The 13,136-nt window shown below is 54.0% G+C and overlaps 1 protein-coding gene across 1 annotated transcript in view; it reads right to left on the minus strand.

Moving 5' to 3' along the window:
* LOC134652327 (uncharacterized) overlaps positions 1 to 13,136 on the minus strand; it is a 44,126-nt gene that overhangs the window by 7,925 nt on the left and 23,065 nt on the right. The window contains exons 11-48 of the mRNA XM_063507498.1: positions 12,025 to 12,113; positions 11,614 to 11,792; positions 11,141 to 11,277; positions 9,445 to 9,596; positions 8,414 to 8,537; positions 7,350 to 7,502; positions 6,739 to 6,894; positions 5,248 to 5,359; positions 4,650 to 4,801; positions 4,270 to 4,409; positions 4,118 to 4,231; positions 3,966 to 4,079; positions 3,814 to 3,927; positions 3,662 to 3,775; positions 3,510 to 3,623; positions 3,358 to 3,471; positions 3,206 to 3,319; positions 3,054 to 3,167; positions 2,902 to 3,015; positions 2,750 to 2,863; positions 2,598 to 2,711; positions 2,446 to 2,559; positions 2,294 to 2,407; positions 2,142 to 2,255; positions 1,990 to 2,103; positions 1,838 to 1,951; positions 1,686 to 1,799; positions 1,534 to 1,647; positions 1,382 to 1,495; positions 1,230 to 1,343; positions 1,078 to 1,191; positions 926 to 1,039; positions 774 to 887; positions 622 to 735; positions 470 to 583; positions 318 to 431; positions 166 to 279; positions 14 to 127 (exon numbers count right to left, since the gene is read on the minus strand). Coding sequence (XP_063363568.1) covers positions 14 to 127; positions 166 to 279; positions 318 to 431; positions 470 to 583; positions 622 to 735; positions 774 to 887; positions 926 to 1,039; positions 1,078 to 1,191; positions 1,230 to 1,343; positions 1,382 to 1,495; positions 1,534 to 1,647; positions 1,686 to 1,799; positions 1,838 to 1,951; positions 1,990 to 2,103; positions 2,142 to 2,255; positions 2,294 to 2,407; positions 2,446 to 2,559; positions 2,598 to 2,711; positions 2,750 to 2,863; positions 2,902 to 3,015; positions 3,054 to 3,167; positions 3,206 to 3,319; positions 3,358 to 3,471; positions 3,510 to 3,623; positions 3,662 to 3,775; positions 3,814 to 3,927; positions 3,966 to 4,079; positions 4,118 to 4,231; positions 4,270 to 4,409; positions 4,650 to 4,801; positions 5,248 to 5,359; positions 6,739 to 6,894; positions 7,350 to 7,502; positions 8,414 to 8,537; positions 9,445 to 9,596; positions 11,141 to 11,277; positions 11,614 to 11,792; positions 12,025 to 12,113 — 4,586 coding nt within the window. The remainder of the gene's footprint in view (positions 1 to 13; positions 128 to 165; positions 280 to 317; positions 432 to 469; positions 584 to 621; positions 736 to 773; positions 888 to 925; positions 1,040 to 1,077; positions 1,192 to 1,229; positions 1,344 to 1,381; positions 1,496 to 1,533; positions 1,648 to 1,685; positions 1,800 to 1,837; positions 1,952 to 1,989; positions 2,104 to 2,141; positions 2,256 to 2,293; positions 2,408 to 2,445; positions 2,560 to 2,597; positions 2,712 to 2,749; positions 2,864 to 2,901; positions 3,016 to 3,053; positions 3,168 to 3,205; positions 3,320 to 3,357; positions 3,472 to 3,509; positions 3,624 to 3,661; positions 3,776 to 3,813; positions 3,928 to 3,965; positions 4,080 to 4,117; positions 4,232 to 4,269; positions 4,410 to 4,649; positions 4,802 to 5,247; positions 5,360 to 6,738; positions 6,895 to 7,349; positions 7,503 to 8,413; positions 8,538 to 9,444; positions 9,597 to 11,140; positions 11,278 to 11,613; positions 11,793 to 12,024; positions 12,114 to 13,136) is intronic.

Genomic DNA, 13,136 nt, shown 5'->3' on the forward strand with positions numbered 1-13,136 from the left:
AGGCTGTACTCACGTGGTGTCCGCGGCGGTGACGGGCGGGGCTTGGTGCGCGGGCGGCGTCATGTGCGGCGGCGTGGCGTAGATCGGCACGGGCGCCGGGACTGCGGGCTGCACTGTGGGGGCCACGCTGTTCACAGGCCGGGCGTAGACACAGGCTGTACTCACGTGGTGTCCGCGGCGGTGACGGGCGGGGCTTGGTGCGCGGGCGGCGTCATGTGCGGCGGCGTGGCGTAGATCGGCACGGGCGCCGGGACTGCGGGCTGCACTGTGGGGGCCACGCTGTTCACAGGCCGGGCGTAGACACAGGCTGTACTCACGTGGTGTCCGCGGCGGTGACGGGCGGGGCTTGGTGCGCGGGCGGCGTCATGTGCGGCGGCGTGGCGTAGATCGGCACGGGCGCCGGGACTGCGGGCTGCACTGTGGGGGCCACGCTGTTCACAGGCCGGGCGTAGACACAGGCTGTACTCACGTGGTGTCCGCGGCGGTGACGGGCGGGGCTTGGTGCGCGGGCGGCGTCATGTGCGGCGGCGTGGCGTAGATCGGCACGGGCGCCGGGACTGCGGGCTGCACTGTGGGGGCCACGCTGTTCACAGGCCGGGCGTAGACACAGGCTGTACTCACGTGGTGTCCGCGGCGGTGACGGGCGGGGCTTGGTGCGCGGGCGGCGTCATGTGCGGCGGCGTGGCGTAGATCGGCACGGGCGCCGGGACTGCGGGCTGCACTGTGGGGGCCACGCTGTTCACAGGCCGGGCGTAGACACAGGCTGTACTCACGTGGTGTCCGCGGCGGTGACGGGCGGGGCTTGGTGCGCGGGCGGCGTCATGTGCGGCGGCGTGGCGTAGATCGGCACGGGCGCCGGGACTGCGGGCTGCACTGTGGGGGCCACGCTGTTCACAGGCCGGGCGTAGACACAGGCTGTACTCACGTGGTGTCCGCGGCGGTGACGGGCGGGGCTTGGTGCGCGGGCGGCGTCATGTGCGGCGGCGTGGCGTAGATCGGCACGGGCGCCGGGACTGCGGGCTGCACTGTGGGGGCCACGCTGTCCACAGGCCGGGCGTAGACACAGGCTGTACTCACGTGGTGTCCGCGGCGGTGACGGGCGGGGCTTGGTGCGCGGGCGGCGTCATGTGCGGCGGCGTGGCGTAGATCGGCACGGGCGCCGGGACTGCGGGCTGCACTGTGGGGGCCACGCTGTTCACAGGCCGGGCGTAGACACAGGCTGTACTCACGTGGTGTCCGCGGCGGTGACGGGCGGCGCTTGGTGCGCGGGCGGCGTCATGTGCGGCGGCGTGGCGTAGATCGGCACGGGCGCCGGGACTGCGGGCTGCACTGTGGGGGCCACGCTGTTCACAGGCCGGGCGTAGACACAGGCTGTACTCACGTGGTGTCCGCGGCGGTGACGGGCGGGGCTTGGTGCGCGGGCGGCGTCATGTGCGGCGGCGTGGCGTAGATCGGCACGGGCGCCGGGACTGCGGGCTGCACTGTGGGGGCCACGCTGTTCACAGGCCGGGCGTAGACACAGGCTGTACTCACGTGGTGTCCGCGGCGGTGACGGGCGGCGCTTGGTGCGCGGGCGGCGTCATGTGCGGCGGCGTGGCGTAGATCGGCACGGGCGCCGGGACTGCGGGCTGCACTGTGGGGGCCACGCTGTTCACAGGCCGGGCGTAGACACAGGCTGTACTCACGTGGTGTCCGCGGCGGTGACGGGCGGGGCTTGGTGCGCGGGCGGCGTCATGTGCGGCGGCGTGGCGTAGATCGGCACGGGCGCCGGGACTGCGGGCTGCACTGTGGGGGCCACGCTGTTCACAGGCCGGGCGTAGACACAGGCTGTACTCACGTGGTGTCCGCGGCGGTGACAGGCGGCGCTTGGTGCGCGGGCGGCGTCATGTGCGGCGGCGTGGCGTAGATCGGCACGGGCGCCGGGACTGCGGGCTGCACTGTGGGGGCCACGCTGTTCACAGGCCGGGCGTAGACACAGGCTGTACTCACGTGGTGTCCGCGGCGGTGACGGGCGGGGCTTGGTGCGCGGGCGGCGTCATGTGCGGCGGCGTGGCGTAGATCGGCACGGGCGCCGGGACTGCGGGCTGCACTGTGGGGGCCACGCTGTTCACAGGCCGGGCGTAGACACAGGCTGTACTCACGTGGTGTCCGCGGCGGTGACGGGCGGCGCTTGGTGCGCGGGCGGCGTCATGTGCGGCGGCGTGGCGTAGATCGGCACGGGCGCCGGGACTGCGGGCTGCACTGTGGGGGCCACGCTGTTCACAGGCCGGGCGTAGACACAGGCTGTACTCACGTGGTGTCCGCGGCGGTGACGGGCGGGGCTTGGTGCGCGGGCGGCGTCATGTGCGGCGGCGTGGCGTAGATCGGCACGGGCGCCGGGACTGCGGGCTGCACTGTGGGGGCCACGCTGTTCACAGGCCGGGCGTAGACACAGGCTGTACTCACGTGGTGTCCGCGGCGGTGACGGGCGGGGCTTGGTGCGCGGGCGGCGTCATGTGCGGCGGCGTGGCGTAGATCGGCACGGGCGCCGGGACTGCGGGCTGCACTGTGGGGGCCACGCTGTTCACAGGCCGGGCGTAGACACAGGCTGTACTCACGTGGTGTCCGCGGCGGTGACGGGCGGGGCTTGGTGCGCGGGCGGCGTCATGTGCGGCGGCGTGGCGTAGATCGGCACGGGCGCCGGGACTGCGGGCTGCACTGTGGGGGCCACGCTGTTCACAGGCCGGGCGTAGACACAGGCTGTACTCACGTGGTGTCCGCGGCGGTGACGGGCGGGGCTTGGTGCGCGGGCGGCGTCATGTGCGGCGGCGTGGCGTAGATCGGCACGGGCGCCGGGACTGCGGGCTGCACTGTGGGGGCCACGCTGTTCACAGGCCGGGCGTAGACACAGGCTGTACTCACGTGGTGTCCGCGGCGGTGACGGGCGGGGCTTGGTGCGCGGGCGGCGTCATGTGCGGCGGCGTGGCGTAGATCGGCACGGGCGCCGGGACTGCGGGCTGCACTGTGGGGGCCACGCTGTTCACAGGCCGGGCGTAGACACAGGCTGTACTCACGTGGTGTCCGCGGCGGTGACGGGCGGGGCTTGGTGCGCGGGCGGCGTCATGTGCGGCGGCGTGGCGTAGATCGGCACGGGCGCCGGGACTGCGGGCTGCACTGTGGGGGCCACGCTGTTCACAGGCCGGGCGTAGACACAGGCTGTACTCACGTGGTGTCCGCGGCGGTGACGGGCGGGGCTTGGTGCGCGGGCGGCGTCATGTGCGGCGGCGTGGCGTAGATCGGCACGGGCGCCGGGACTGCGGGCTGCACTGTGGGGGCCACGCTGTTCACAGGCCGGGCGTAGACACAGGCTGTACTCACGTGGTGTCCGCGGCGGTGACGGGCGGGGCTTGGTGCGCGGGCGGCGTCATGTGCGGCGGCGTGGCGTAGATCGGCACGGGCGCCGGGACTGCGGGCTGCACTGTGGGGGCCACGCTGTTCACAGGCCGGGCGTAGACACAGGCTGTACTCACGTGGTGTCCGCGGCGGTGACGGGCGGGGCTTGGTGCGCGGGCGGCGTCATGTGCGGCGGCGTGGCGTAGATCGGCACGGGCGCCGGGACTGCGGGCTGCACTGTGGGGGCCACGCTGTTCACAGGCCGGGCGTAGACACAGGCTGTACTCACGTGGTGTCCGCGGCGGTGACGGGCGGGGCTTGGTGCGCGGGCGGCGTCATGTGCGGCGGCGTGGCGTAGATCGGCACGGGCGCCGGGACTGCGGGCTGCACTGTGGGGGCCACGCTGTTCACAGGCCGGGCGTAGACACAGGCTGTACTCACGTGGTGTCCGCGGCGGTGACGGGCGGGGCTTGGTGCGCGGGCGGCGTCATGTGCGGCGGCGTGGCGTAGATCGGCACGGGCGCCGGGACTGCGGGCTGCACTGTGGGGGCCACGCTGTTCACAGGCCGGGCGTAGACACAGGCTGTACTCACGTGGTGTCCGCGGCGGTGACGGGCGGGGCTTGGTGCGCGGGCGGCGTCATGTGCGGCGGCGTGGCGTAGATCGGCACGGGCGCCGGGACTGCGGGCTGCACTGTGGGGGCCACGCTGTTCACAGGCCGGGCGTAGACACAGGCTGTACTCACGTGGTGTCCGCGGCGGTGACGGGCGGGGCTTGGTGCGCGGGCGGCGTCATGTGCGGCGGCGTGGCGTAGATCGGCACGGGCGCCGGGACTGCGGGCTGCACTGTGGGGGCCACGCTGTTCACAGGCCGGGCGTAGACACAGGCTGTACTCACGTGGTGTCCGCGGCGGTGACGGGCGGGGCTTGGTGCGCGGGCGGCGTCATGTGCGGCGGCGTGGCGTAGATCGGCACGGGCGCCGGGACTGCGGGCTGCACTGTGGGGGCCACGCTGTTCACAGGCCGAGCGTCCACGACCTGGTGCACAGGCGGTATTGAAAATATTAACGTAACTATACGAGTATATTTAAAATGATTGCACCGTTTGTGCGCTCACGACGAATCGGACTACAAAATACACGCAAGCCGCACGCAGTACGTACTTGGAGTTGCCACGCATCAGCGCGTCGATATTTTAACTGTAAGTTGGCGGTTAAGCGCATACGACACCGCGCGATTGCACATTGCACACTAAAATTAAGTTGCGGCCAGGCTCACCTTAGCCTCAGGTTCGGAGACGGTGACGTCACCGATGTCCGGCGCTTCCCGCTCGCGTGCCTCGCGCTCCCGCCGCGCGGACTTGTCCACCTTGGCGTACTCGTCCTCTATGGGCGACAAGTCGGACAGGTCGCTGTCCGAGCTCCAGGGGTCTGAATCAACATGTACGTTAATCGTCGTAGGTAGATTGCAGTGGCGGCGCGTCAAACATATCCATAGGCAAGCCATAGGGACTAATTTGACTTACATATTGCCTTTACAACTCTGCTCAAACGTCCAAAACAGGCAAGCCGGTGGGAATCGGCCTTTATGGACGCGCCGCCACTGGTAGATTGTCATGTTAAATATTATAAAACATGTGTAATTGTCTGGCACTGCAGCAACATTTCAAAAGATGCATTAAGAATAGCCTAACAGGGTTAACTAAGAACAATTATAATACCTATTGTAACTTATTCATAAGTAACTTATATTCTTCACCACTATTTTAGGGTTTTAATTATGTGTTATAATTATTATAATTAACCTTTTGTAAATTTATAAATTTATATTGCAGATCTATAAGTCACCATTGCAGCTAAATAAACTATAAACTAACCGTTGATGAGCAGAGGGTCGGGGTCGGGTCGGCGCGGTAGTGGCGGCGTCTCCCGGCGCGCGGACGGCTCGTGCGGCAGCATCACCGGTAGCCCGGCTTTCTTCTGCGTTTCCTGAGAGATCACATTACAATTAATACAGGTTAAAGATCATATTCGTTAGCGTACACGAAAGAGGTCGAATTTGCAACTACAACTGTATCCTAGTCTAGCGAATGTGCGTCGAAAGGTTCGCTAACTGATGTCCATGTGCACTATTACGTAGTGCATCCTAACCGAGTGAAACCCGTACGATTGTCTATATTTAATGGTTTTTGCTTGTAATGTCTGCATGAGTCACACTTCATCGTTATTAAATTTTTACTTTTATAATTAGTTTATTCAGAGACCATACTTTTATATCCGCAACGCAGGCTTCGTCAGGTAAACGCACACACGTGCATATGCACGCAAGTAGCTATTCGCGAAAAGTGCGTTATCGGACGTAAGCGTGAGGCCAGTGTTGGCCGAAACGTTAATGCAATTGAAAATGTTGGCCATTAACCATTGTAAATTGAACCGTAAACTGTAATCGTCCGTTACGGTTTAAGGTTCAATTTACAATGGTTAATGGCCAACATTTTCAATTGCATTAACGTTTCGGCCAACACTGCGTGAGGCTCAAGTAGATGGGTGCAAGAATTTAAACGCTCGCGTAGCACCGTAAACGTATGCGTAACCGAAGGAGGTGTTTGGTTCATCGATTGAATTTGTGGTACCTCAGCAGTATCTCATCTCTTTTTGTAAGCAGTCCTTCTTTTCGGGTACTCATACCCATACTATAACACATCTTCATTCATACTCACATCGTACATCGTAGTGTACCTTTACTTTACCTACTATTTGTAGGAACTGCAACAGTAACTTTGTAATATCATATATTTATATGGGATTACAAACTTACTTATGCAGTTCTTAGATCTTTAAAACGTGACTGATATTGCAATATTTTTAGGTTTTCCCTTTATGTGGCCATTAAATCCTAACTCTGTACCAAATTTCAGCTCTCTGAATTTATGGGAAGTACTAGTTCTATTCTGATGATCATGATTGAGTGAGTGAGTGTCATAAATGCGAAACTTTGCTTTCGCTTAACTTCGGAACTAAATGACCTACAGACTTGAAATTTTGGATTTTAAGTATGTGATTATAGCTTACTGGATGACGTAAATTTCTGAGTTCTGGTCTTATCCAGAGGTTCTCAAATAGGGGCCTGAAAATGCTGCGAAATGGTTCCAGTAAAGGATGGTACGGCAGTGTTTGCTTCGCGCTCGACTTGGCGGGGGCACTGCCGTGCCCCCAGATTTTCGTCGTGTTTGTAATCTACCTACCTATTTGTAAAATGTGTGTTGTTGCAGCAAACAAATAAACGATTTATCTATCTATCTATCTATCAGTATGCCAGTTTTTGCATCGTCTAAATGTAACATTGGTAGTAGTAGTAGCGGGCTCACCAGCAGCAGCACCTCGAGCCGCGCGACGCGCTCGTGCAGCACGGAGAGCGCGCACGCGTACTCGCGGTGCGCGTCGCGCGCGTTGCTGCTCCACCACTCCTCGCGCGCGCGCACCATGGCGCGAGTGCGCCGCCACTCGCGGAGCGCGCGCCGGGCCTGCAACACCATCACTCTTTTCAATTATACGTTATCGCGTATTCGTTCAAATTTTTAATATTGTCATATGTTCATATTTAGTTGTGTTTGACCTTTTAGTGTTTGTGTCTCTCGTTTTATCTCTATTAGTGTAAGGCCTGAGTAGACGCTCGAAGCGGAGCGTTCGGCGGGGCGTGCAGCGTGGCGTCGGGGTCAGGAGTAATTTGAGCAGCGTGCACTAAGGCCGCTCCTATACGTTTGCATTTGTTTAACATGCACGCCGCACGCCCCGCCCCGCTGCACGCCCAACTCGAGCGTCCACTCAGGCCTTACACTTAGGGATATGTTCGCCTTTGTACATATACTTATATCTTGTACTTTGTTACGTCTACTTTGTGTATACTTGTTTATGTGCAATAAAGTGACATACCTAATTACATAATCGATTAAGAGAGAATAATATAAAGGTGTCCGACCTTGTCGTACTTGCGCTGCGCCTGGTGCGCGGTGTCGGCGGCCCGCGCGAGGTCGTCGCGCAGCGCGTCGCTGGGCGCGCGCGCCGCGCACCACTCGCGCACGCGCGACACCACCTCCGCCGCCGGCGCGCCGCCCGCCTCCATGCCCACCACCTGACAAACAGTGCTCTAATCAATATTACTACTTGTAACTGAAATTCCGGTCGGAATTATAACATTATAAGTCACGAAATTGAACGCAAATCTGATAATTCGTAAAATGGAGTCCAGATGAGACAATTTTTGGCCAATCTGATTAAATTGTCCGATCGAATCAGGCCGTGCGTACGCAAACGCCAATTTCATTCCCCGATCAAATCGGCAAGTGCGGACACAAAAATGCCAATTTTCGAAGTTAGTATCTATGGAATGCAAATTGGTGATTAAATTGTGTACGTGTGGACGCTAGATGGGATTGGCGCCAATTATTTTCCGGATCAAATCGGTCGATTTGCCCAGCTCGTCTGGATACGGCTTAAATAATCTAAACAAAACGTTTCAGCGACCAAAAAAACTCTCGAACGAATTTAGCAAAATAGAAACTGCGTGATTTCGTACCTTTTTTTAACGAAACATTTCATTTTTGATCGCTCCTCTCGACTCCTCTAATACTGATAAAATATCGCCTGTTGTCTTGTCTGCCTCTATTTTTCTACAATCGTTTTTTTCCACAAATTGTATCTATTACTGAGCTGTGTCAATAAAGAGTACGTATTCTATCTATGAGCCGTAGATCTCGGGAACCCCCATCACTGTGTTCATCCATCAACCGAATCAACAAAAAAAAATTCATAATTATTTTATTCGCTCACAAAATTTCACAAGTATCGGGCTAGAAACGCGCCTTGTTGAGGAGAACGGACGTATCAAAGCGTTTCTGCCCATGCCGAAACGGAGACCTTCGCTTCAATCGGTCAATTAGATGGTCGCGTATAGTTATCGTGGTCCTTTGTAGAATGGCGTTTCTTTTCAGAAACTAGTATATTGTATTTAGTATTAAATTAAAGTATAGTAGTAGAAAGTACCTCGTGCAGCAAGGCGCGCAGCTCGGCCACCTCGGGGATCGCGGTGCCGGGCGCGGCCGGCTCGGCGGGCGCGGGCGGCGGCGACGCGCGCTCCGCCTGCCGCCGCGAGCGCTCGCGCACCGCCCTGACACAACAAACGACACTTCTAGCACCAAACATTCATCAATACTCGAGAACCACATCAAGATATTCGACCGGCGCGCCAAACGATAAGTCCGAGATAAACGGCCCATGAAAACTGCGGACCTGAGGGCCCCCCCGACATCGAAATCTATACCTCTTGCATATTCGAGCGACAGAGGCGGATAACGTTCTTCATTGATGTTGGCCGTATGGCTCAGCGCGGCGCGACCAGGGGGCGGTCGCGCCGCGCCGAGTCATGCGTGGAGACTCGACACAGCGCGCTTGTTCAGCATGCGAGCCTTAAAGCTGTTTAGGGCTCATTTAGACGGTGCGTGAACTCGCATGCGAGTTTCACTACATTGCACCATTTGACTAATCAAAACCCGTAATGTAATGAAACTCGCATGTGAGTTCTCACATCGTCTAAATGAGCCCGTAGGTATACACGGCCTGTGAATATCGCGCGTGGCGCCGCGGCGTGAATGATGCCACGTCTCGCACATAGTAACGAGGCAGCCTTATCACTCTATAGCACGCGACGGATCTAAAATTTATTGAGAAAGCATTCGCGTTTACTTGCTTCAATTATTTATCACACAAGCACCTTTACTGGCTCCAGTTACATAAACATGAGCCGCGTGTAAGCATCATAGCCGCTTACGTAGCCTAGGCAGCTGTGGCGGCGCGTCCATAAAAGCCGATTCCCATCGGGTTGCCTGTTTTTGGACGTTTGAGCAGAGTTGTAAAGGAAATATGTAAGCCAAATTAGCCCCGGCTTGCCTATGGATATGTCTGGCGCGCCGCCACTGCTAGGCAGTTTAACTTTATTATCTCTAACTTCCCCGCTGTTGCAATTCGATAAATCCCAATTCAAATAGGTCCAATGACGACTAAAAATATGCCCATACCTGTCCTCCCTCTCTTTATCGGCTGCCAAAGACTGCCGTATCAGATGGGCCACTTCGCTGTTTTCGGGGTCCTTTTCGCGACCGATGAGGAACTTCACTGGTCCGGACGTATTTCGTAGCACTGACGCGGCGTAGGCTTGAGTGACACCTACCTATAAATCGATTACCAAAAAAATTTACTATAGTTTCTTTACCAAAAATGTTTATGTATAGGTTATAAAACACAATCTACTTCAACAGATAGTATCGGAAAGAGGACAATGTTACATCTTATAGTACGGCTCTTCTGAGGTGAACTTTTCGCTTCAAACCGTAATCTTTCAAACAAAGGCCATTGTCTCTATTATCGCAAAAGCGCTTGCTCCCGACTTGGCACGTGCCAGTACAACATTCATATTGAAAAACAACCGGTATCGTCATAGTATTAAGGTTCAAATTTAATGTCACTGATATTCTATATATTACGTTTTGGTAGTGTAGGACGATAGACCGCCCCGAAGCGATACGGCACTCATATTATTTTGATACTTAGTGTGGTGTTAAAAATGAAACACGGTTATTTATGATAAAGCGTTGTATATTTGTTATATAACAAAATCTAAGGTAACAATGTAAATTTAAGATTAATAAGTTTAACATAGGTATAATCAAAATTTTTCCGTGTAGGTATATAAACAGTTATACGTACTACTAGATAAAATCGTGTCATAAAAAATCAGATATAATCAATTTCTTTCTTATATTATAACCGACCTTTCTTCTGACCGTTGACACGTGACGTTTTGTTAGAAAAGCTGTACGCTTCAAAGCTCCACGTTTGCCTTATCAGTGTTTTTATTGTTACTATGCGTCGGCATCACATCAGAGGTGCTAATTTCACAGTATCGTTATTTTAAAGATAAGAAAAAATAACAATGCTTGCAGCTGCACCTTTGTAAATTATTACATTTACCACCGCAAGCTAATAATTTAAATAAAACAATATAATAAATAACCGCGTTTCATTTTTAACACCACACTAAGTATCAAAATAATATGAGCGCCGTATCGCTTCGGGGCGGTTTATCGTCCTACACTACCAAAACGTAATATCTAGAATATCAGTGACATTAAATTTGAACCTTAATACTATGACGATACCGGTTGTTTTTCAATATGAATGTTGTACTGGCACGTGCCAAGTCGGGAGCAAGCGCTTTTGCGATAATAGAGACAATGGCCTTTGTTTGAAAGATTACGGTTTGAAGCGAAAAGTTCACCTCAGAAGTGCCGTACTATAACTTGAATAGTCAATAAACGGGACAAAGGTTTTAAATGACCAATTTCAGCATCATATAATATCTCACTTTAAGATTTCGCGTGGCCAAATCTCAAACTCGGATTCAGAAAGGTAAAATAAGTCCGAATTCAGCAGACGTTCAACCGGGGCTGACATTGGGGCGAGTCGGGTGGCGCTTATGTTCAAGTGTACACTACACAGATTCTATCGCTGCGCTCCGCCGAACGCTCGCCAGTCAGGCCGCGTAGCCAACATGCCAATCGCAAACGCTCCGTAGCAATAGAAACGCTGCACAATCGCACTAATATGATAGTGATAGAAAGACACAAAGCGTTTCGTTGTCGAAGCGATAGCGATTGTCACTTTGTCTAGGCCGGCAGGTCGTGCAGTAAATTGCGGAATAGTGATGTTAGTTACCAGACTCTTGCCGTCGACCTCGATGATCTGGTCGTTGACCTGTATGCGTCCGTCGCGCGCGGCTGCTCCGCTCTCAGTGATAGTTTTAACGAATATGCCCAATTTTTCTAAGCCCGCATCGGCGCCGACACCCATTCCTGTAAACATCATTTTTAATTAAATACACGCCCTCGCTGCAGCCATTCTCAATCTTAGCAGGCGTGGGTCACTCCGCGATTTCGTCGCTTTGCTACAGGTAGCTAAAAGTACATCCGTTCCGGCCCCAATTTTGGGGAAAGCCATAAGCCGCGCGTGGCGCTGTCGCCACCTAGCGGATATATCTGTGCTGACCGTAATAGACGCGTTTTGTTAGAGAGTGAGTCTTCTGTACTTAGTACTATTATTTATTCTGTGATCTTATTTAATGATTGAGGGAGACAATGTCGTCGTTGCGATTTCAACCTTGTGTGTACAAGAGATAAGGTTCAAATTACCAATGATTGAGAGGCCCAGCCCGTCGGCCCCCTTGAGCAGGTCGACCGGGAACACGTGCATCTTCTCGACCCGCTTCTCGAGCTCGTACTCGGCGGACGCGGCTACCGGGTCCACGTCCTCGTTACGCCGGTCGTACTCGCGCACCGAGTGCGTCGAGAACACTTGCATCGGGTTCGTACTGGAATTTGAATGAATGATGAATTAATGAATGAACGCAAGGGAACGCTATCTACCTGAAAAGGTGGCTTAAAAGCGTCAGTCGGATAAGATCTGTTTACATCCCCATCAAATAAAAAATTTAAATTTTCGTATTAAAAAAAGAGTTGCACCAATAGCCATTCCCAGCCATATTACCACATGTAAAGTAGATTTTGAAAACTGTTAAGATCAAAATTAAAAAAGTGTTTTACCTGAATTTAACTTTTCTATTCATCTTAACGAATACAGGCGGTGTGTAGTATTCGTCCTCATCCTCTTCGATAGGCGGAAGACCAGCCACCTGAAATATATGGCAATTTATTAAGTATTTCATTCACGACACTGGTATAATATATGGCGAAAGATTCACAACTTAAAAATAAGAAAACCGAAAATTGTTGTAAAGTTGAAAGGTTTCCTTATCCTTAAATAAGTCTCCGAAGGAAAGTCATCTTTTGGGGACTTACAATAACTCTCAGCCCAACCACTATTACTACAGGTCGATTCACAAGAGCTGGCACGAATGGAATGAATGAGTAAATGAAAATATCTGTGTGTATCACATTAACCAATAAAATGGTGTATTCCGATACTGGTGTCACTCATACAATGAAAGTATCGTTCATTCCATTCATGCCAGCTTTCGTGAACCAACATGTACTTAGATACTAGAAGTCTCATCTTCATATGTGACATCACGTCCACGGATGATTATAAACGATGCTCCTATACAAATACAACGCTGCGCGTCGCGTGCGGCGTAAACGCCATTGACAATAAGGTCCCTTTAAAAATCCCACAATTAGACATCACGCGCGCGCGAACTCTCATGCGATTTTAGTTACATTGGGAACTGTTGGTTACGTGCATTTCAACCAGCCGATCAAAACCCGCAATGTAATGAAAGTCGCATGCGAGTACGCGCGCCGTCTAAATCAGCCCTTAGGTTCACCTTTTTTAATCATGACAGCGATTTTTGCAGTACCACTGTCACATTTTGATGTGCTTGTAGATAGTACAATTTGAGTACATTTGTTTTGTATTAATTTGACCATTAAATTAACCATAAATATAGTGTGGTCGTGCCAGGGAGTATCTACTCAGCACGACCACGACCTGTATGTCGCTATGCCAAAACCGTGCGAGTACATTTTTTAAAAACATAAGTACATAAAAGTACATTTCTTTTCATGAATATGTACCGCAAAAGAAATAATAAAATCATCCGTGGACACCTTCATATTGATTTAAAAAAAGTTGGCGCCATATTGAAGTTGGTTCTGGTCCTATTGCGTTAAAAATCGATACTTTTGTGTATCTCTGT

This window comes from Cydia amplana, chromosome 11, assembly GCF_948474715.1.
Source record: "Cydia amplana chromosome 11, ilCydAmpl1.1, whole genome shotgun sequence".
NCBI lineage: Eukaryota > Metazoa > Arthropoda > Insecta > Lepidoptera > Tortricidae > Cydia > Cydia amplana.